Here is a 25,014-nt window from a genome sequence, read left to right as displayed (position 1 = left end):
AGCAAATTTAAAGACTGCAATTGTTCCCCATGAAGTAGAGGAAGGGATAGGAAGTGATGTTTAATAAAAAAAAAAGGGTCTTTAAAAAGGGCCTACTCAGTGGATTGAAAGCCAAGCCCAGAGATGGGAGGTCCTGGATTCAAATCAGGTCTCAGACACTTCCTAGCTATGTGACCCTGAGCAAGTCACTTGACCCCCATTGACTAGCTCTAACCACTCTTCTGCCTTAGAACCCAAAACTATTAATTCTAAGATGGAAGGTAAGGGTTAAAAAAAAAAGGGTGGGCCTAAACTTTCTGTCATGAGGTCTTTGAGAGGTTTTTGAGCTCTTGAAGGATATCGAACTGGGACTGCAACTTGGAAATATGACTCGTGTGAGTGAAAAGCTGACTCTTTTCCTGGCTTCTGGAGAGATTAGTATCTGAAGAGGCCTTCCCCTTCTTGGAGGAGGCCACATGCACCACCGAGGCCTCCAACTGAGGGGCCTCCTGGATGAGGGTTAACTAGTCCTGCCTGGGTGAGCAAGGACCAGAGCAAATATTTAGTGTGTTGGGTTGGATATCATACTCTACCCTCTATACATTTCTCTACTTTCATTCTTTCCCTCTCTTTTTTGTAAATAAAGCTGATAAAAGTCATTTTGACTCGAGCCATATTAATTTTCTTAAATCAACAACTACATTCCTTTATATTTAGTCCAATCATAAATTTAATCCCTAAATTTTATTAATTGTCACACAGTGATGGATGGACGCCATCAAACTGGTTATGACCTGTATACAACCTTTGGAGAATTTAATGACCTAAGAATTTAAATTGATTTAAAGGGGTCTTCAGAAGTGATTTTCAGATATCCAGTAGCACCACTATCTCTTACTAATTATTTGCCTACCTTTGAGTTGTTTGTAACAAAAGGGGTCCATTTAGTATATGAAGTGAAGTGCTATAGCACTATTGTATTCCCCACCTCCTCATTTATAAAAATGTAATGGATGAGACATATAAAGAAATGCCTTTTATTGCTGTTACAGTCTCATCCAGGAGGTAGGAAGGTTTTCCAAAGGATGGCTTTCAAGACGGAGCCTAGTGGCTTCTGAATGATTTTTATAATTTGAACTTTTCTGCTTAGTCTACCCTTCCACCAGAATGAACTAGATTCTTGGTAACATTTTAGACTCCAAAAGTTTTCCTCAGCAGTACAGAGGTTTGTGTTTTTCTGGACTCCTCTGCCAAATTTTAGAATTATGGTACTAATAGACTTTGCTAAAAATATCTCAGCCAAGGGTGAAAGACTGGCAAATCTGGAGAACTTGTGATAAGTATGCATGAGCTTCAAAGGTTTTTCTAAAATGTCACATAGCAACTCATGTGAAAACTACTGATAAAGGGTTTGTTTTCTATTGCAATTTGGGAAATTTTGGTACTTCTTTGAATGTGCACTACCTGTTATACTACTGTTTTGAAAAGCTGTTACTTGGTAAAAATCATTTTCACTCATACTGTGGATCATGATCAAGTTAAGAAGGAAATAGATCATATTTTTCTTAGTGAGAAACCTTTATATTCTGCCTCCGCTTGACAGAGTGTGTCACTGAATGTGAACTATATTCTTTTATTCTTCTTAAAATTTTATAATTGTTTTCCCTTTTATGTGCAATATAGTATTTGATTTTTCCTTTTTTCTCTCATTTTTTTGTACTTGAAGCACATGTTACCAGTATTAATGGGTTTTGGATTTTGCACCTGGCTAAATTTAAATTGTCCATTAGCCCTAATGTTAACTCATACTCAAAAGCTTTAGACTATGGAAACCTGCCATTGACTGTTAAATATTATGAGATTTTGATTAATGATTGTGTCTGATTCCAGGAGAAGGGACCACAGAAGAGACATTATACAGTGCCAAGAAGCATAAGGTCAAAAACAACCAACCAAATCTGCACCAAAACAGAGGACTTCTTTTTGGGTTCAAGATTGCAGCTGTTTGACATACTTTAGATGCAGGTGTATGATTGAAAATCTGTTACCCTAAAAAAGAACTACATATCCCAAAAGCCCACTGACTCCCTGCCATTACCTAATTCCTGCAGACAGAGGATAAAGGGTGTGGGATATGGAGGCTCATTCTCTCTGATGTAGAATCTGCATTGAGGTTGGTGAGTGGGGTTGACTAAAAAAAATGGCTAACCAGCCATGGGCATGTGGTCTTTATTTTGTATCTTCTTTAATCCTTGATTTCTAATGATCATTAATAAATCTCTTAAAATGTAATATTATTATTGAGATTTAATTGTAACTTTTATACAGTGCTTTCCTGTCCCACATTCCAATAAGTACCTAAGTTTGGCTACCATCTTCTCTCCCACATGCCTGAGAGCAAAGGTAAAATCAGACCAGGGAAAACTATTTCCCATTTGCTGCTAAAATCTTTTCTGTCTTTCATATGTGTGGCAATTTTCTGTAGTCCTGACTGATTGGGTAAATGCATTGGTCCTAGAGGCTTATGAGACATGAATGAGACACTTTAATGGGCCCTGATTCTAGGACCTGTTATAGGCTTATTCTTACCTACTTATAATTTTTATATACAATTTAATTTTTATTTTTTTCTTTTCTTCTATTTGGGTTGTTTTCTTAATGTTTTTTATTTACTTTTAACAATTGATTCAAATACCTCATAACTCAGCCATGTATCCTTGAGTGATCAGTGTGTTTGTTAACACCCTCTTCAGGGGGGATTTTATAAATTGTCATATAATTCTAGTTTTATAAAAATTTTTCTTGTTCAAGAGTAATTTTAGGATAAGAAACTTGCTAACTCCCTGAATCTAGAAAGTAAACTATTTGAAGAAGGCACCATGGAGATTCCTACAGAAAACTCACACTGCACCAAAAGATCCAGAATGAACTGTGAAATTGAATTATGGGGAGCTGAATGTATTTATTAATTTATTTTTAATTTTATTTAGTCAATTAGAACATTATTCCTTGGTTACAAGAATCATATTCTATCCCTCCTTCCCCTACTCCTCGCCTTTCCTGTAGCCAACATGCAATTACACTGGGTATTACATGTGTCCTTGATCAGAAACTATTTCCATGTTGTTGATGTTTGCTCTAGGATGTTCATTTATATCTATATCTATTATGTCTATATCCCCAATAATATCCCCCTCGACCAATGTAGTCAAGCAGTTCTTTTTCTTCACAGTTTTCGCTCTGAATGGGGATCGTGTTCTTTCTCGTAAATACCTCCAGGTTCTTCAGGATCACTGCATTTCAACTAATGGAGAAGTCCATTACATTAGACTGTACCACCATGTGTCAGTCTCTGTGTACAATGTTCTCCTGGTCCTGCTCCTTTCACTCTGCATCAATTCCTGGAGGTCATTCCAGTTCACATGGAATTCCTCCACTTTATTATTCCTTTCAGCACAATAATATTCCATCACCAACATATGCCACAATTTGTTCAGTCATTCCCCAAACGAAGGGCATCCCCTCATATTCCAAGTTTTTGCCACCACAGAGAGCACAGCTATGAATATTCTGGTACAAGTCTTTTTCCTTATTATCTCTTTGGGGTATAAACCCAGCAGTGTGATTGCTGGGTCAAAGGGGCAGACAGTCTTTTAGTGCCCTTTGGGAATAGTTCCAAATTCCCCTCCAGCATGGCTGGATCAAATCAAATCACAACACCATCAGCAATGCATTAATGTTCCAACTTTGCCACATCCCCTCCAGCATTCATTACTTTCCTTTGCTGTCATGTTAGCCAATCTGCTAGGTGTGGGGTGGTACCTCAGAGTTGTTTTGATTTGCATCTCTCAGATTATAAGAGATTTAGAACACTTTTTTATGAGATTATTAAAAGGTTTGATTTCTTTAACTGAAAATTACCTATTCATGTCCCTTGCCCATTTATCACTGATTTAGCTCCTTATAAATTTGACTAATTAGACCTTTGTCAGAGGATTTTGTTTTGTTATTAGTGTCAATGCAATGTCCCTGAACAATCTGTAGGAATCTAGGAGAAAAAACACTATCCACAAGCAGAGGACAAACTGTGGGAATAAAAACACCGAGGAAAAGCAACTGCTTGACTACAGGGGTTAAGGGGACATGTCTGAGGAGAGACTCTTAATGAACACTCTAATGCAAATACCAACAACATGGAAATGGGTTCGAATCAAGAACACATGTGAAACCCAGTGGAATCGCGCGTCGGCTATGGTGGGGGGGGGGGGGGGGGTAGGAAAAGAAAATGATCTTTGTCTCCAATGAATAATCTTTTGAAATGACCAAATAAAATATTGTTTAAAAAAAAAAAGATTGTTTCCCAATTTGTTACTTCACTTCTAATTTTGGGGTTGCATTGGTTTTGTTTGTACAAAACCTTTTTAATTTGATGTAATCAAAATTATTTATTTTACATTTTGTGATTTTTTCTAACTCTTCCTTGGTTTTAAAAACTTTCCTTTCCCAAAGATCTGACATGTATACTATTCTGTGTTTACCTAATTTACTTATTGTTTCCTTCTTTATGTTCAAGTCATTCACCTATTCTGAGTTTATCTTGGTGTATGGTGTTTGAGATGTTGATCCAAACTGTGACAAGGAAATCACTTTAAAAGAATGATATATATTAATTTAAGGTCGCCAAGGAATTCAGCTATGTAATTCCTAAATGAAAACTCAAGTCAGCAGTCAATCTTTTATGGAGTTTAATTACAACAGGAGGAAGAAAGGAATTACAGATAGAGAGAAAGAAAAGGGAGAGAAGGGAATAGGGCTTAAATACCCCTTCTGTTTAGGCTGGGCCAAAAGGCCCAAGCCCTTAGATAGCTGGGGCAAAGAAAAGAGCTCAGTCCCTATTACTCACGTGACCAAAAATGGAGAAACAGTCTCCGGGGGCCCCCACCTTCAGCTTCCTTCAGCGCAAGCTTCTCTGAGCACACCGCAACCACTCCGAAAAACTCCTCAACCACCACCCTGAGTCTTCAGAGCCCTCTATCTTTAAGGAAACCATCCAAGTTCCCTCCCCTCAGTCCTCACATCTACCAATCACCTGTCCATCAATTTCCCTGTGCCAATGGAGGCTCTAGCTTAACCCAGGACCGCCCAGAGGTCTCTGGCTTTGCACATGTCTGTTGAAGGTCATATTTTCAAATAATTAAATCTTTGATCCTTTGCTACAGCCCTTTCTAAATCCTGTTAACCTGAGTAGGGTAGAGATTGGAATAATTAAATTTTGATCTAGGCTGCAGCCCTTACTCAATCCTGTTAGGACTGAATAGGGTGGAGATTGATTCCAAGTATCTCCATTGTATCAATTCTAAAATCAATCACGACTCAAAGAAATTCCTGTTCTATGCTTAAGCATAGGTCAAAGTCCTTTCCATTGTTCAGCAAAAGGTTTCTGTCCTAAAGTAATCTTAAGAAGGGAGGAGGAGGAACCTCCCATGCCAATGGGGTTCACATTCCAATAGCCAAGACCCACTATCAATAGGAAATTTTTCAAGTATGAAATTTCCCAATGGTGAAATTTCCAACATTTATAAGTCTAAGAAATTTTGAGGTTTACAAAACCTAATCTCTCCCATACTGTCTTCCAATTTTCCAAGCAGTTTTTATCAAATAGTGGATTTTGGTCTTGCATGATTGGCTTCTTCTAGAATTTTCTCCTTAGCTTGAAAGCTCAGGAATTTGGCAATTATATTCCCGAGAGTTGTCTTTTGAGGATTTAGTGTAGAGGGTGTTCTATGAACTCTTTCAATGTCTATTTTGCCTCCTCGTTCAAGAACATCAGGGCAGTTTTCTTGGATGATTTCTTATAGTATAATGTCAAGGTTTCTGTTTATTTCTGGGTTTTCAGGTAGACCAATGATTCTCAAATGATCTTTTCGTGCTCTGTTTTCCTGACCCATCATCTTTTCAGTGAGATATTTTATGTTTTCTTTTCTATTTTGTCAGTCTTTTGACTTTGCTTTATTAATTCGTGCTGTTTTGCAAGATCATTGGTTTCCAACTGCCCAATTCTGGCCCTTAAGGTCTGGTTTTCTGTCATTTATCTATTGATCTTCTGCTATAATCGTTTGGTTTTCTGTTTTAATCTTTTGACTTTCTGCTATAATCTTTTGAATTTCCTTTTTGGTTTGGTTTATCCTGCTTTTCGTGGCTTCCAGCTGTTTCTACAATTGGGAGTTCTTGTCCTTTAAACTGTTATTTTCTTTTTGAACTATTTCCCACTTTTCTTGCCAGAAGGCTTCCATCTTTTTGATAAGCTCCAATTTAAATTCTTCAAGAGCTTATGAACAATTCCCATTTTTGTGGGGCAAGGTTTTGGTGCATTTGTTTGGATTGCCTCTTCTATTTCCTCTGTAGCCTAGGTTTTTACTCTGTAAAAATTATCCAGTGTCAACCCCTTCTTCTTCTTTTTCTCGGGATTGGAAAGTTGTTGTTCCTGGGCACTATTTGCCATCACTGTGGTGTTTTTTCCTTCCCTTTTCAGTCAGAAATCTGAGTGAGATGGGCAGGCTCTCTGTGTATGGAGCTAAGGAGGAAATATTTTGGCTAAGGCCAGCTCTGGAGTCTCTGCACCTTCCACTGTTTGCTGCCCCTCTCTGTGCTGTATCTCCCTATGTGGGTGCCCACAGTCTGAGCTCCTCAGCCTGCTGGGTCCTCAGGTCTAGCTGCTCTCAGGGGTAGGTCCTCAGGGGTCTCAGTCAGCTATCAAGGACCCAGAGGTGCCCCTTGCTCACTCTCTAATTCTAGCATGTGCTGGCTCTGACTCTGGCTCCGTAGGTGGGCTAGAGGAGTGTGGATCAGCTCGCATTTTAGTGGGAGCTTTTTCACCCCCTTATGGTGTGGAAATGCCCAGATCCCACGTACCTTCAGTGCTGCACCCTACTGTAGAGTCCCTTTGTTCATATGAATTTCGGTTTTTTGGCTTTTTGAGGTAGTCTGTATTGATAGGTGGTGAGAAGAGGAAGACTCCTGCGTCTAGACTGCCGCCATGTTTACCTGGAAGTCCTCTGAAAGTATTTGTTTTGAATGTATACTCTTATGCCAAAGGTGACTGCCCCCTAATTGTTTTTTTGTCAATGCGCCTAATAATCATTAGTTTTGTTTTGTTTCTCTTTGATTTCCCTCTTATCCCCAAATTATTTTAATTTCCTCTTAGAAAATACAATATTGTATGTTCCTCTAGTTATAGATCTTTAGATATATAAGTTGGTTATGGCTACTGATTCCACAGGGAAACTAAGCATGTAAATCTGGAAGATTTCTTCTACATGCTTGTGTTCCATGAGAATCACAGAGGGGATTGTAATTAATTTCTGTACCCTTGAACTATGATTCCTAGTACCCCACTTTCCTGCTCACATTGTGTGCTGATGTAGGGAGGATATAAGTTTGGTGTAGTCACACCTCTCACTCTCTGTTTCCTGTAATTGGAGCAGTTGCCAGTGGTTCTTTTAAACAGGCAAGGAGAGCTTGGTCATGTGGTCTTATTTTTGTTAGATAATTACCTTTTTATTCCTTTATTTCTAGTGATTACTAAAATTTATAAAATATAACACTTGTAGTATTAGACATTAATTTAAAACCTACACTTACCAAAATCTGTATTATTTCCTCAGGTCTCTTATCTTCTACTGGAATTCCATTTACTTCCCTGAGTTCATCACCAACATGAATAAGACCTAGGAATCACCAACTTTGTTACATTAAAAAGCATAGTAAAATAGATAAAGAATCAAACTTTTAAAGTACCCAAGCAATTAGGGTACAATCATAATCTTCTAGCTAATTTAAATTTGAGAACAGTATTCCTGGAAGAGATTAATCAAAATGGCAAGAGTGTGTGACGGGACAGTGTTAAACTCCACCCAACCATCTCCTCCAAATAACTTTTAAAAAATGCAAAACTACAGAACTAAGAAAAAACTCCCTCTGACAACTTAGGAGGTCTGAAGGAATGGTCTCTAACATGAAGATGGGCAATGAGTCTGGAGTATGGGAAGATCAGCAGTAGCTTCAGGAGCTCTCAGGCAGAGATGATAAGGAATTTGAACAACTAATAAAAAAATTGATTAAAGGGGACCCTAGGTAACACTGGGTACTGACTGGCAATTCATTCGCCCATAAGCAATTCTGGGTCATAGTTCTAAGAGAGAGGAATGTTAGCATTTGCAAAGGAAGGAAAAACAATGGACACAGGCCCAGTGCCAGGACCAAGAGGAGAGCTAATGCTTTTGGCTGCAGGGAAACTGGGACCATTCCTAAATAAAAACCAGAGTAGACCAAAGCAGTTGCTACACCTGTATCAGGAAAATAGTACCTTGGATGTACCAAAAACTTACAGTCTTCTAAAATTAGTCCTAAGCTAAATTAGTACCACAAGGAAAAAAAAAAAAGGCCTGATGCCTGGGATAGTGCCTCCTCAAAGCCAGGTGAAAAGAGCCCAAATTTAATATAAAGTAAAGACAGACCTAATTAAAAAAGATAAGCAAGGAAAAGGTACAATAGAAAATAAGAGTATCAAAAAATTTAATGGCAAGTTTCTCAGATAAAGGCTTTATTTCTCAAATATATATTAGGAACCATAAAACTTTTTAAAAATTGAGGCATTCCCAAAATAAAGGTCTAAATATATTAATAGGCATTTTTTGCAAGAAATCAAAACTTTCTACTCACATGAAAAAATACTCTCAATCCCTAAGAATAAGATGCTTGTCCTTTGTTTCAAAGAGGACAGGATGAACATGCCCAAATTAGATCGCTATTGATTAGAGAAAAGCAAATGAAAACATCTTCCTAGTACCATATTATCCCTATAAGAAACAGCAAATGCTAAAGTGGATAAAATATATATATATATATATATATATATATATATATATATATATATATATATATATACACGCTAATGAACTGCACATCAAATATTTAAGTAACCCAAACATTGTGGAGACTAATTCTGAACTATCAAGGGCTATAAAACTGTGCATTCCTTTTGATCCAGTAATAGTACCAGGATATCTGTATCACAAAGAGAACAAAGGAAAAGGAAAAGAACCTATATATGTACACATATAAATATGTATATATACATATATATATAAATATTCATAGCAACTCTTTTTATTGTGGCAAGAATTGGAAATGGAGGTCTTGCCTATCATTTGGGGAATGGTTGAACAAACTGTGGCATATGATTACAACGGAATATTATATTTTGGTATAAAAAAATGATGAGAGCAATGGTTTCAGAAAGCTATGGGAAGATCTATACAAACTGATGTAAAGTGAAGTGAGCAGAACCAAGAGAAAAATTTCACAGTAATACAAATGCTCTAATGATGAAAAACTTGGCTCCTCTTATCACTACAATGATTCAAGATCATTCCAAAGGATAGCCTATGAAAAAATTCTATCTACTTCTAAAGAGAATATATTGAGTACACATTAAAGTATAATTTTCTATTATTCTTTTTTGCAATGTGGCAAATATGAAAATGTTTTACATAATTCCACTTTTATAATTGACATATATTCCTTGCCTTTTAGTGAGTGGAGAGTTAGGAAGACAGTGAGCAAACCTGGAACTCAAAATTTAAAAAGAAAAGAATGCTAAAAAGCCACAATAAAACAAATTTGAAAAAGAGAAAATCGTACACTTGAAATTGCCAGTGTTTCAGGAGAGAACAGAACAGAAATAAAGACAGTGGTAGAAATGACAAAATTACACTTTGGCCTTACGTCAAGTAAAGGTTATTATAATTCCCTCCCTCCTTATCTTTCTTTCTCAGTGGATTTAAGGAGATTGTACTCTTCAAATATTTGTTTCTATAAAAACTAACTTTCAGAAACATAGAAACATTTAGAGAATTAGAAAATGTTAGATCACATTGTATAGCACAAATATTTTTGAGTTAAGAAAACAGAATCACTGAGTTAAAAGTGTCATAGATAGGTAGCAGCCTCAAGATTTGAAAATAATCCTGCTCCTAAGCAGGATCTTTAAGTGTTGTGAGCAGAGTTCATCATTTATTTACATATAGTTTGACAACAAGCAATGAAAGAAAAAGAGATACTAATGTGATATGGTTCCAAATGATTCCTAAATCATTTCGACAGTTCAACTGTCATTTCATTGATTATTTACAGGTAACACAGATACATTATGCAAATGCTACACATATAACAATATGGTTTGCATATCTTAGATTTACTTATATGAAATCTTACCACTCCTATCTGCAGCTCCTCCTCTCATAATTCTAGCCACAATGATTGCTCCGGTATGCTCATCCTTTTTAATGGTAGCTCCCTAAAAAAATAACCAAAAAATAGGGAAGGAGAGATATAAGAAAAAAATCTTAAAATGATTTCATCTGTATAAGAAAAACTAAAAGAATGTAAAGAAAAATTATCGACTGATAGAGATAAGAAATGCTTGTGTTATTAAAGCAGTAACAACCATGACATTAATTTTATTTTTATTTTAAAAATTTTAATAATAAATTTCCACAGAAGTTTCCCAAAGTTATATGATCCAAATTGTCTCCCCCAACTCGCAGAGCTGGCAATCAATTTAATCTGGGTTATACACATATTATCATGCAAAACATATTTCCACATTATTAATTTTTGTAAGTGAATAAAACCCAAACCCCAAAACATATACCCAAATAAACAAGTGATAAATCATATTCTTCCATCTGCATTTCTACTCCAGGAATGCTTTCTCTGGAGGTTCTGGGTTTTAAACTGCATTTCCCCAGTGTGCCTCAGAGGTCCCTCCTACTTCCTGCCATGGGATTGGCCTTGAAGGGACCACACCCCCTACTTTCTGGTGTGGGATTGGTCCTGAATTGGACCAATTCAGTGTGAGGGAGGGGACACTACCCCGCCCCTATTTCCAGGCACTGGATTGGTCTTTATAGGGGCTTTCAGGCATTTTCAGAATGAGGGTAGAGTATGGGGAGAGGGGTAGTGAAAGTAGTTAGTTAATTTCAGCTGAGGGAATCTCCAGTAGCTCTTTTTTAAATAAAGCTTTAAAGATTAGAGTGAGAGAGTTGGGTTTTTTTTTTAGCTTTTTTTTTTCTACAAGGTGGATAGCATTTTTTTTTCATAAATCCTCAGAATTGTTCTGGGTTATTGAATTATTGTTAGTAGCAAAATCTATCACATTTGATCATTCCACAATATTGCTGTTGCTGTGCACAATGCTCTCCTGATTTTACTTATTTCACTCATATCGGTTCATGTAGTTCTTTCAAGTTTTTTTCTGAAATCCTCCTCCCTCATCATTCTTTATAGCACAATAGTATTCCATCACCATCACATATCACAATTTGTTCGGCCATTCCCCAGTTGAGGGCCATTCCTTTAGTTTCCAATTCTTTGCCATCACAAAAAACAAAGCTATAAATATTTCTGTAGGAAGAGGTCCTTTCCCTTTTTTCCCCTTTTGGCAAAAGAGCTAGTGGATCAAAGGTTATGCATTTTTAATAGCCTTTTGAGCATAATTCCAAACTGCCCTCCAGAATGGTCATATCAGTTCATAGCTCAACCAACCATGTATGTATTTCAATTTTCCTATATCCCCTCCAACATTTATCATTTTCCTTTACTGTCATATGGGCCAAACTGATAGGTATGAGGTACTACCTCAGAGTTGTTTTAATTTGTATTATTGTAATCAAGAGTGATTATGAACATTTTTCCATATGATTACTGAGAACTTTGATTTCTTCATCTGAAAACTGTTTATATCCTTTGACCATTTGCAAGACATTAATTTTATATATTATGAGTACTAATAGTGAAAACTTCATCTCATTGATCTTCTGGATTTATAAAAGCAATTTATAAGCATTCTTTCAATTTATACATGATAATAATAATTTTTTATAATATTTATATTATGCTTATACCTTCTAAAATACATTTTATTGATTCCTTTAAACTTTGCATCACGGATATTCCATGACTTCCCTCACCCATACTGAAGTTTTCCCTTGTGATAAAGAAAAAACCTCCCATGTAGCAGTTACATCTACAAATGTATATACTATTCTGTCCTGTTAGTTTCCTTCTTCTTTGATGTGAAGTGAAGGGAAATTTCACTATGTGTGAAGTTAATATAAATTGTCCCATTTTGGTTGGTATCAGCTCCACCATTTGGCCAGGCATGTATGGGTGCCATAGGAGGATGCCAAAGATCTCGTGGCTACCTAGTGTCTCAGAAGAGTCTCTTGCCCCTGTGACTCCTGGAGTCCAGAAGATTGGCCTCTGAAATGGTCTGAGATCAAGTCTGTTCAACAAGAGAGATTGAGAAGTAGTGACATAACCACCAAGGGGTTTTAAGAGATAGGTTTGAGGAAGGAGAGTTCTCTTGGTCTGGAAATTTTGGGGGGCCATTTTTGGCTAGTGAATGGAGATGAGGCTGCAAACTCAGATTGACTAGGTGTGGCCAAGATGATTATGTGATTATCTCTCTCTAATTCCAACATTTACCATCTATCTAAAGAATAATTACAAATTAATATTGAGACTCAAGGGAATTTTAATCCCAACAAACTATCTGCTGCTAGGACTCTCACTGGCTTTTCAATTACTCAGAGTTCAATGTTCACTTAATAATCTTTTTATTTATATGGTTGCGGTCATTATTTTTTTTTCTCCAAGGTTTGCTAATTTTGCCTTGAAATCAGCTAATAAAATATTCCCATATTACTCTGAATTCCTATTTATTATTTCTTATGGCACAATAATATTTCATTATATTAATACACCACAGTTTTTACAGTCATTTACAAACATTTGGAATTTGTTTTATTTGGTTCTTTATCACCATAAAGAGTGTTTCTTTGAAAATATCAATATACTTTCAGACTTTTGTTTCTGTTAATGACTTCCTTTGATTATTTAACTAATAGTGGAAGTGCTGGATAAAGTACAATGACAAATTAGTCTCTTTTCATGCATGACTAAAATTGGCATTCAGAATGGTTTCACCTTTTCAAAGCTCCACCAACAGAATACCAATAAGCCTTTTTTTCATAGTCCTTCCAATACTAACTATTCCCTTCTTTTGTCAGCTTTACCATTTTGAATTTAATGAGGTAGAGAATTGTTTTAATGTCCATTTATTTCAGCATTAGTGATTTAGAACATATTCATGTGGTTATTTAAAATTTGCAATTTTAGTGAAAATTATTCATGTGCTTTTTAACCATTCTTCTACTAGGGAATGACACTGATATTTTTTAGACTAATTCACTATATATTTTATGTTAAGCTTTTGTCGGTGATATTTGATAACATGCATTTGGTCCATTTTAATGTTTTTAATTCTATCTTCATTAATTCTATTTCTTGGAAAGCTTGTGATTTTTATATCAAATTTCTCTTATCTTTTATGATTTCCCCTACCATTTATTTTTAAAAATTTGCCATAATTGTGAAATACACTTGAATTTCTAATTTTTTATGGTATAACCTTTAAATTCAGCTTGTATATATATTTTCTTTTCAGTTTTTTGAGCTATATATCATAGATGATGATGATTGAACCAAATTTTTGCCAAACTATTTTCCAGTGTTATCAGCAGTTCTTTTAATTAAAAAAAAAAGTCCTTCGTTGGATAATTTTAGTTTGATTTTGACTGTCTGTGTTACTTGATTATCTGATCCTATTTCATGTCATCTACTTTAAAGTTTTTCTCATCTTCTGCATGTTGTTTTTTACCAAATACTTTCCTGGTCAATGATGTAGTTTAAGGTCTACTTAAGTCTCCTTTCATTCCAACTTTTCCAAATTTTATTCCTTGATGCTCTAGACCAGTGATGCTCAATCTTTAAGAAACACAGTACCAGGCCCTGCCCCCACCCCCAGACTGAGTGCCATGCCCGTATCCATCACCGAGTGCACTCTGCCCCACCTTTATCCCACAAAGGGGAGGGCTACTGGGCATAGGATGTGAAAAAATGTCATCAGATGAGGTGAAGAGGGAGAAGAGAGCAGTCCTGCCTGAGTCTCTCTGCCTTTCTAGTCACAAACTTAGGGCAGAAAAGGGAAGGGGGAAGAGTGCTCTGAGTGCCAACTTTGGCACCCATGCCATAGATTCTCTATCACTGCTCTAACTTTTTGTTCTTTTCAAAGAATTCTATTGTTATTTTATCTCGTTTTATGGAGTTTGGCCTTGGGAGTATGACTGGGATAACAATATATCTGTAGATTGACTTAGCCTAATATCACTTCAATCACTCCTTACTCTTTTTTTTGTAGTAAAGAATAGCTTGTAATTTTGAGCATCACAAATTTTGAAGAATAAGGGGCACCAAAGGCCATATATTTCCAATCCTCTCATTTTATAGCTAAGGCAACTGAAGTCTAAGAGGTTAAGTGATGCTCTCATCGTGACAGAGGTAATGTGTCTGTGTAAATGCAATATCCTCTGACTACAAATTCTTGTTCTTGACTCTGTACCACATAGAGTTAAAGAATCATTACATAATTCCCAGATATTTTATGAATTTTATACACATTTTGAGGGAAATTCATCTAATAACTTTTCCCCCTTTGATTTTATTAATAATGGATAAAAATTTGGTTTGATTTTTGTAGACTTATGTTCTGTCCTAATTATTGTTGTTCAGTCATGACCAACTTCTGGTGACCCCATTTGGGATTTTCTTGGCAAAGATATTAGAATTGTTTGCCACTCTCACCTCTAACTCATTTTACAAATGAGGCAAACAAGGTTAAATAATTTGTCCAGGACAGTGTCAGAAGCCATATTTGAACTCAGGTCTTCCCAATTCTATACATACATAGCACTGTATCTATCATAATACCTAGCTGCCCTGAAGCTATTTACCATCTCAGTTAGAAAAATGTAGAGAAATACTTCAAAGTTTCATGTTATTTGTGAATAGAGATAATTTTGCTTATTATTTCTCCATGTTTATATCTTGAACGTTTTTCTCTTCTCATAATAGCGTGTAAATAGCACTTTGAAGTTAGCAAAATGCTTTTTATATGTAATTTTATTTGATCATCATAACAACCCTGAGGGAGATGCTATAATATTATCCTCATTCTACAGATGAAGAAACTAAGAATGAAAAGAGATGAATCTCTTCTCTATGAAATGACATCCAAAATTGATGACAATGTTCAGGCATGATCTGACAACAATAGAACAATCAATGGAACCATTATCTCCTAGACCCTATGTCTTTCAGTATAATACAAGACTGCATTAGAATTTTGGATATTTGTTTCCACTTTCTACTTTATGATATCTTGAACATAAAGGTCCAGAAATTTGCAGGAAAAATGGCACTAATTAGTAACTATATTCCATACACAGTTCTAGGTTGCAGTTCCAGGGCAGAGAGGAGCACTTGTATTCAGTAATTCAAGAAAATTAATTAATGAGTTGGTAAGAGATACACAAAAAAAAATACTGAAGAAAATCACACCTTAACAAACAGAATTGGTCTAATTGTTAAGAGGCAGATATTCACTGAAGAACTCCATTAAAAGCAAAACTGGCCAAATGGAAAAAGAGATACAAAGGCTCATTGAAGGAAATAATTCCCCCCCAAAAAAAATTAGAATTGGACAAGTGAGAACCTGTAACCCTATAAGACTTGAAGAAACAATAAAATCAAAAGAATGAAAAAATAGAAGGAAATGTGAGCTACTTCATTGGGAAAACAACTGACCTACAAAATAGATCAAGAAGAGATAATTTATAAAATCTGTGAATGTGAATAGAATGAATTCATTCAAAAAACAAAAACTGATCTCAGAATGGGTTAGAACCCTGAATCCAACAAATATGCTGTTTACAAGAGACATATTTGACATAGAAAGACACATAGGGTTAAAATAAAGAGGTAAAACAGAATCTATTATGCTTTAGCTGAAGTGAAAAAGGCAGGGATAGCAATCAATTTCAAATACACCAAAAGAAAAAATAGACCTAATTGAAAAGTGATAAGAAGGGAACCTACATTTTACTATAAAGAATCATAGATAATGAAATAATATCAAAACATTTTATAACAAATTTCTCTGACAAAAGCCTCATTTTTCAAATACATATGTATAAATAATTAAGTCAAAATTATAAAATTAAGAGTCATTCCCCAATTGATAAGACACTAAAGTTGTACATAGCCATATGAAAAAATGCTCTAAATTTTTAATGATTAGAGAAATACGCACACTCACATCTATCAGAATCTTTGACTCAGCAATACCACTACTAGAGGTCTATATCCCAAAGAGATCAAAGAAAAAGGAAAAGTATATATATAAATACAAAAAACATACACACACACAAATATTTATAGTACCTCTTTTTGTGGTGGGAAAAAAATGGAAATTGTGAGAATACCCAACAATTGGGGAATGCTTGAACAAGTGGTAATAGATGATTGAAATAGAGCACTATTGTGCTATATAAGAAATGATGAGGGAAGTAGTTTCAGGAAAATCTAGAAAGAATGATATGAAGTAACAAAAACTAAAGTGAACAGAATTATGAGAACAATGTACACAGTAATGGGAATTTTGTAATGATGATCAACTGTGAAAAACTTAGCTACTCTGATCAATACAATCTTCCAAATACCACTGCACTGTAAGGAATGATACACAGAAATATTTCAGAAAGACCTGAAAGACCTTCATGTACTAATGCAGAGTGAAATCAACAGAACCAGGAGAACAATGTACACAGTAACAGCAATACTGTGGAATGATCAACTGTGACAAACCTAGCTACTCTTAGCAATATGATGATCCAGGACAATTCTGAAGGACTTAAGAAGAAGAATGCTATCCACCTCCAGAGAAAAAACTGTTAAGACTTGGAATGCAAATGAAAGCATATGATTTTTCCGTTTTTTATTTGGGTTTATGTTTAGGGGTTTTGATTTAATAATAAGATTGCTCACAAAAATGGAAATGTTTTACATGATAATACATGTATAACCTAGATCAAATTGCCTGGCAGCACTAGGAGGGTAAAGGGAAGGAAAAGGGAGGGAGAGAGATAAGTTCAATCCTATAACTTGGGAAAACTTGGGTGGAAATGAATTACATGTAATTGGTAAAAATAAATATGTAAGTATTTTTAAAACACGACAATTCCAAAGGATTAATGATGAAATCAAATCTCCAGAAAGAAAAATGATGCACCAGATCTGCATGCAGACTGTTGCTTCCCCCACACGCACACACACATTTGTAGTTTCTTGTTTTTATTGTATGAGGCTTTATTTTACAGTACGGGTAATTTGGAGTTATGTTTTATACAACTACACATATGTATATGTGTGTGTGTGTGTGAGATATATTGCCTTAATACATGGAGGAGGGCGGGGAAGGAGAGAATATGAAACTCAAAAATATTCTAAATTAATTTTTAAAATAATGTTTAGAAAATATATTCCTTTAAAATTTCATCTTATTAAAATTTATCAATCTTCCAGCCTGTTAAAGTTGTTTTGAAACCTGATTCCAACATTCAGAGTATTTATTTTTTTTAATTTTTATATTGCCTGTACACTTAAAAAGCATGCCATTTCTGCTTTAATCCAAATCATTTATAAAATTATAAACAACACAAGGATTAATACAGATGTCTGAGACATTTAACTCGATTTGCTTTCAAGTTGACTTGGAACCTTCAATGATTTATTCCTGGGTTCAAACTAAAACTTACTCTGAATTCATGTAACTGTACTATCATTTAGCCAAATCTCTGCATCTCTTCCACAAGAATGGTATTAGAGACTTTGTCAAATGCTTTGCCTAAATATAAGCATATTATACCTACAGTATTCCCCTACTTTCTCATGATAGTTGCACTGTGGAAAAAAAAATAAATGAAATCACACTGGCATGATCCATTCCTGACAATGCAATGCTGGCCTTGATGATTATCACTTGAAAAGTATTAAAGCCTTATTAACCTATCAGGCATTCATTATGCTAGATGTTAGTAACACAAAAATTAAAATGCAACAATCCCTATCCTCGGAGAGCTAAAATTCTTTTGGATGAAATATGGTACTCTGAATATATAATCATGGGGACAGTATGTATAACAGCAAGCATGGCTAGAATGCAGAGTGCATCAAGGGAAATAATATGTAATAAGCCAGGAAAGGTAGATTAGGAGCCAGATAATGAAGGACAATAAATTGCCATGAAGAGGATTTGATCATTTAAGCAATTTACTTTTTGAACAGTGAAGTGATAAATTCAGACTTGTCCTTTAGGAATAACACTGTGACAATTAAGTGAAGAATAAACTTAAAGGGAGAGATTGGAGGCAAGAACCTACTGTAATACTCCAGGTGAGAAGCAATGAGGGCTTGGATGAATGTGGGGGTTAAATAAAATGAGAGCTTCCTTTTTATAGTAATTACCTTAAATTTTTATCCTCAAGATATTCTTGTGACATTAGAAAGTTGGGTGGTATTATTTCTATCCTTATCCACAGTGTACTTTACAAATGAGGATACCGGATGTTTAATGGAGCTTAAATGAACTGACCAAAATCATGCCTAGAACAAGGTATTCAACTCTTTTAGCCCAGGGCTAATACCATAATACTCTGCTACTGTCCATTCTGAGGAAGACCCATGAGTTGAGATGATAACAAAATACATGATAGATGGGTTACTTGAGTGTCTTATTAGATCAGTATATACAAAGGGCAATGATAGTGTCTACTATTCTTAGGTTTTAGAATCAAGTAACTTCTTAGTTGGCATAGGATTATTCCGATTTTCTGGCATGAGGAAGAGAAACTTTCACAGAGCAGGTTTTTTAACATTCTTATTTTATGGAGCAAAGGCAAAGTCTGGATGCTCACAGGCTAACAAATGGAACTACTGGTTTGTAAGAACAACACATACTAGCAGCTTTTTTTTTTTTTTTGGCAAGGAAATTTTGAAACGGCATCCAAGAAACCAGCAAGGGATTGGAAAAATCATCCATACTGCATCAGTTCTGAAATACTGCCCTTTAGGTGGGGTAGAATTCACACCATAGTAGAATGTGGGATTTTTCTAAAATTTGCCAATAATCACATTTCTATAATTAAAAAACAGGTACAATGAAACATAAAAGCCCTTGCCTGACTCTTCTAATAGACATATTTATATATGTGGAATGTATTTCTGTGGAATGTATTTCTTGCATTAGTAAATTTGGTTACATTAACAGTAAGAAACAAGTTGGCAGGAACACTATTACTGTGGCACAGAGGTTAGAGCACTGAACTTGGAATCTATTAGACCTAAGTTCAAATCTTGCCTCAGTCACTTGCTAGCCTTGTGGCCCTAGGCTAATCTTTCAAACTCCCTCAGTTTTTTTCTTCATCTGTAATTTAGAAATAACTGTAGCACCTACTTTCAAGGATTATTGTGAAAATCAAATTAAATATCCTAGGTAAAGCACTTTGCAAATCTTAACTTGCTATGTAAATGTTAGGTATTATTCATTATTTGGCACATAATCGGATAAACCAAAGATCTAAAAGAACATCAAAAGTAAATTTTAAAAAGAAAATGAGATGCTTTACTTTAGATCAACAATTTAACCTGGGCTCTTATCAGTATGGAACAGAAAATCTACTACTCTGATGTGTAGGTAGTTTGTAGGACTGAAAAAATTGGCTAATAGTTGATCCATAACAGTATGACAATATGATCCCATAACAGTAAGAGTCAAAGCATATAACTGTTACTATCTCTGGTGATACTTTTCAATCTCTTGCACTAATTACACTAATAGAGTTGTCAGACTTCTAAAAATATTAAATGTCTGGAAAAAGAGCCTGATAGAAAAGATAAAATAAATCTAAAGCAATTTTCAGGAAATTTTAATGAAAAATTATATTATCATTCACTAGTATGCCACCATCCCAGACTATAAAAGCTATTCTTAATTTAAAAAAAGCCATTGTGTCAGATGCCTATGAGGTTCCAAAAAGATCGTGATAAACCAAAACACCCTCTTACATCATCTTTCAGTGAGTTTAGTACTTGACTCATGGTCATTCTCCCCCTCTCCACTACAAACTTCATACTAAGGGATTTCAGCATACTGACTGATCATCCCCAAACATCATAAGCTCCCAACTCTACAGCTAATTTACTGAGCACCCCCTTTCTTTCACTGCACCGTGGCATCACCTAGAGTCAGACAGCCAAACCTTTGATCTTGCTATCACCCCACAAAAGCACCATTCCCATGTGCATGAACTCTGAAATTCCCTTATGTAATCACAATCTATTTTTACTCTACCTCTCCTGCCTGGCACCCCCAAATTCCATTTTTTATCCTCCAGTTCTTTCCCAGGTCATCACCCCTACATTAGCTGGACTCTCTTGCCTTCATGATCTTGATCTCTTGATGCAACAGTCCAACTCTATACTAATTTCTTATCTTGAATTTCTTGCCCATTTACATCTCCCCCTGCCAAACCTCAGCATTGCAATTACTCCCATTCTCCGCTGTCTGCTCCTATTCTCAAGTTGCCTGAACAATGCTGGCAATTCTTCTTGTTCAGTTTTTCCAGATACTGTTCCAGTTAATTTTACAGATGAGGAAACTGAGGTTTACATTGTATTGCTATATATTTTATTCATACATTCAAAAAATAATTCTCAGAAGGGTCTACAAGCTTTGCTAAACTGCCAATTTGATCTGTGATATTAAAAAGAATCCCTGCTCTAGGCTGAGATGTGGATTTCAGGGCCCTAATACATAACAGATACTAGCCAAAGACTAAAACGGGGAAGAATGAATTGGAATTGCCTACTGCATTACATCCAATGACTACATCCCATGGTTTCTTCCCAGATAGACTAACCATGTTTTTGTTTGGTTGTCTCTTTCTCTAGAATCCATTATTCTGGATGTTTGTTGTTTTTCCCTTTACACCTTTCCATGTATATTTTACATTTTTTGGTAGATAATTATGTCCTATATAGTCTTGACAGTCAAGAAGGAGGTAATTTCTTTTCAATTATGTCAACTAATGATTGAAGTAAAAAATGCCCAACCATGTGATGAAAAGTGATTAAAAACATTATCTCTGCCTCCTGGGTCTTTGTTTAGTTACAGAAATTCACTACATTCTAACTTTTCTTATATTTATTCCTCGACAAAAAATGTTAAAGGAAAACAAAGGCCTTCTGGAAGTAAATACAGGGTTTCCCCTACAAACATACTATCATGAAAATTTAGACAATTAATTTTACAGGTTAAAAAAACTAAATTGTGCAGTCATTTGTTCTTAGGGGATATTCATAGGACTCTGGATCTAGAGTTGCAAGGGAGCTCAGTAGCCATATAGTACATATCCATCATTTCAGAGAAAATGAGACTTGAAGCACCTTAAATGACTCACTCCTTGTCACACAGTTAGCATCAGAGATGGGATTTCAAGCCCAGAGCCTCTGACACCAGAGCAAATGCCATTTCCAAAGTATGATACATTCTAATAGAAAACTTCATTTTTACACATTTTGCTGGCTTAAAGTAACAGATTCAGAAAGTTATATGTCAGCCTTCCATTTTTTTATTAAGACTAAAAACGCAGCCAATTTTTGCTCATTATATCTATCACATTAAGTTTTTCTTTAAATAATTTCTCCTGAGGAAAAATTTTAAAAGTTAAAATCTTTGATATTCTGATGTATTGTAATAAATTCTCAACCAAAAAAAAGAATTAACTATACTAATCAAAATTATAAAAGACCAAAGTGGTATGATTTACATGTAATTTCCATTTTTTCATACAGTTAAACTTTTCATTATATTCTGTTTGGACTCTATAATAAAACATTACTTCATACTGATCTATCAAAACCAATCAAGAGCCAACATATTTAACATGTCTTGAAACCAGTCTTATCTGTGTATTTATAACATAAAGGCACCATTCCATTAATGGTGGCAACACAGTAACAACTGAAAATTTTTAAACATTTAGTTCCTTTTATCAATAGCATTATCAACATCTTACCCTAACATATAAAATTCTCTCTATAGAACTGATAAAACGAGAACAAATTTAGGACGTGCTAATAACTTTGGATGCACATTTTCAAAATTATAAATAATCCTGAGGTTCTCCACTGAGCCATCTTTAGGTAATTTGTTAAAATCATTCATTATTAAATGAGCTACAGTCAAGTAAAATTCTGTATATGTTGCACAGTACTGATTTCTAGGTGACTCTGACAAATGGTATTTCTGGGGGCAGCCATCCTAAAAAATTCACCTCAAGACTACTAAAGACATATTTTTCCCAAACCTGCTCTTAACTGATGTTAATGCTGTTAAAAAAACCATCCATCTAGAGGAATACATTTTTAGTCACATTTAAAGAAAATTATACTCACTATATTTGTTTTTCCTTGTAACAGCACAGTTAAGGAATAAAGTTCACTTACCATAAACATCTACATCACAAAAAGTTGTCTGTAGGGATGGGGGTTGATATTTTTTTTAATCACAAAAATGTAAATTGATTCAGACAAATTCATCATTATACATTTTGTAGTGCTGGAATAAATTTAAAAGTAATGGTTACATTTGTTTTAAACCCTTACATTCCATCTTAGAATCAATATTGTGTATTGGTTCCAAGGCAGAAGGGACCAGGCTATGGGTGTTAAATGACTTGCCCAGGGACACACAGCTAGGCAGGGTCTGAGGCCAGAACTGAACTCACGACTTTCTGTATCTAAAGCCTGACTCTCAAACATTAAGCCATATAGCTGCCCACTAATGGATATGTTTTAATCATTTAATGTCATTACTAATTTATTCTAAATAGCTTTTTTGAAAAAAATCAACTTAATGAGAAGCATAAATTCAAAGTATAACAGTGTCCTATTTACCTTCAGGGTAGAGAGGATTTATATAAAAGACTCAGAATTCAAATACTAATTTCTGCAGGACTTTCCCAACTTACTCTTCTCAACCCTCCAGTCCACTATTAATGTCCCCTCTCTGTGAGACTATCTTTCAATTATGCTGTATCTCGTATGTATATATTTGTACATGCCTCTCCTTTGAGAAAATGAGCTCCTTGAAAGCATGGACTGATTTTTGTTCTTTCTATCCTCCAGGCTCAGTACATTGTCTGGCATAAAATAAATGATTGCCTGAGTTATGTGTTCTTTTTGCAATTGCTATCAAAACTACTAAAGACAGACATCTTTACTTCGTTCAGTTAAAGGACTTATAGGTAGTTTTGATCACAGGGACAGATAATCAAATACTTGGTAATGGATGAAATACAATACATGATCTAAAGAAATAAATATTAGTTATGTAAAATTCTATTATAAAACAAAAGAACACAATGACACATTATTAGATGGATCCTATCTCCAAAGGCTCCCACTATTAGCATATTATAGTAAAATCCTTTGCCTTCCTGAACTAGATGGTGATAGACCATCTGATACCTGAATCCTGCCAGCCCTGGCCCTTTGGAAAGGAGAGTATATTTTCTAAGGTATGGGGATGTCTATGACAGTAGTGGTATGATTCATATTATCCAATATTATCAAGTCTGGTCTTGAGGCCTCTCCTAGAATTGTCACTATTCATTTTAGCTGAATCTCAGGTTTTTTTCTGGCACTTTGATAGCTTTAATGAGTGTATTTAAAATATAATCATGCTACTGGTAACAGCCCCCACTCAGATTAATACCACCACAGTGACAAAGGATATGTCAGGAGTGTTTCATTTGAGGCCCAGCATGGAAAACAATCCTTGTCTCCAGAACCAAATCTCTTGTCCCCATTCAATGGGACACAGTTCAGAAGTCTGGTTCTGTGAATTCATTTCTATTCTGCTGATGGAATACAAGATCCTTCTCTCACAAAAATATCTGAGATCACAATCATTAAGGCAACAGAAAATACTTCACCCTAATCCGGCTTGCTGACTGATGTTTAAAATAATCTAACAGAATTATCACAAATTCCTTTCTACTCCTTCTAGGGCCAACAGACTATCATTTTTCTATAGAACCAAAACATTCAATTGAGATTTTACCTGACAATCTTTGAGATGCTAACAGTTGCCAGAACCAGATGTTAGAAGCAATTGTGCCCTCATATTTGAATTTTTCTTCTATAGAGCCATTCTGAATAATGGTCAGATCCTCTGTTTGAGAGATGGGTTTAAGCTCCTCACTATATCATTAAAAGAGCAGGACAGTCAGCCCAGATGGGCTGATGCCAGAAGTTGTCCCATGAACCATCTGCTATATCTGCTGCTACAACTAAGAGAAAAAGATTGATCTTCCCCAATTTATTGGAGAGATACAGTGGATCAATATTTGCTCTTCAGAGAAAGTGTGGCCAAATCATGGTATCTTTTTAGATTGTTTTGACCAAGAGTTTGAAGGCACTCTTGAGGAACATGCTTTTCTCAAGATGGAATGGATGCAAAGTAAGATGAAAGTAATTACTACATCTATTTTCTGCCAAGGAACCAATTTTGCCTTGTTCACAAGGTCTAGGTCTACAAGTTATATTAGCTATTGCATCCTTGGTAGAATTTGCAGTGTGGAAATCCATGGAAACTCCAAGGTAAGAACAGGTATTTCCTTTAGTTACTTCTGAGATTCTCTGATTTTGTATTTGTAATCATATGGCGAGCACCTCTTCTTCTGGTCATCAATCAACAAGGATGCACATTTGATTCCCTTTAGGTGTAGTCCTGCACATACGGCAATCAGTATTTTAGTCAAGGCACCAGGAATATCAGCAACTATGGCCAAATCACCCATGTATGCTAGGACATTAATTTTCCTATTGTACAAATTATCCCCCCCCCCTTTTTTTTGGTGCTTGTTAGGGCATCTTTCTAGTTCTAGTGCTGTTAAAAAATTATGGGGTCAGGTCCTGTCTCATTCCTGCCTGGATGCTAGTGCCTGGTGT

The 25,014-nt window shown here is 35.3% G+C and overlaps 1 protein-coding gene across 8 annotated transcripts in view; it reads right to left on the bottom strand.

Moving 5' to 3' along the window:
* MPP7 (MAGUK p55 scaffold protein 7) overlaps positions 1–25,014 on the bottom strand; it is a 305,221-nt gene that overhangs the window by 71,609 nt on the left and 208,598 nt on the right. For all 8 annotated transcript variants that reach the window (XM_056800070.1, XM_056800065.1, XM_056800068.1 and 5 more), the window contains 2 exons: positions 10,255–10,336; positions 7,621–7,706 (listed from right to left, as the gene is read on the bottom strand). In XM_056800070.1, the coding sequence (XP_056656048.1) occupies positions 7,621–7,706; positions 10,255–10,336 (168 nt within the window). The remainder of the gene's footprint in view (positions 1–7,620; positions 7,707–10,254; positions 10,337–25,014) is intronic.

Source organism: Monodelphis domestica, chromosome 5 (genome assembly GCF_027887165.1).
Source record: "Monodelphis domestica isolate mMonDom1 chromosome 5, mMonDom1.pri, whole genome shotgun sequence".
NCBI classification, from domain to species: Eukaryota; Metazoa; Chordata; class Mammalia; order Didelphimorphia; family Didelphidae; genus Monodelphis; species Monodelphis domestica.
Note: the sequence above shows the minus strand (reverse complement) of the source record. Positions and strands in the feature narration are given on the sequence as shown.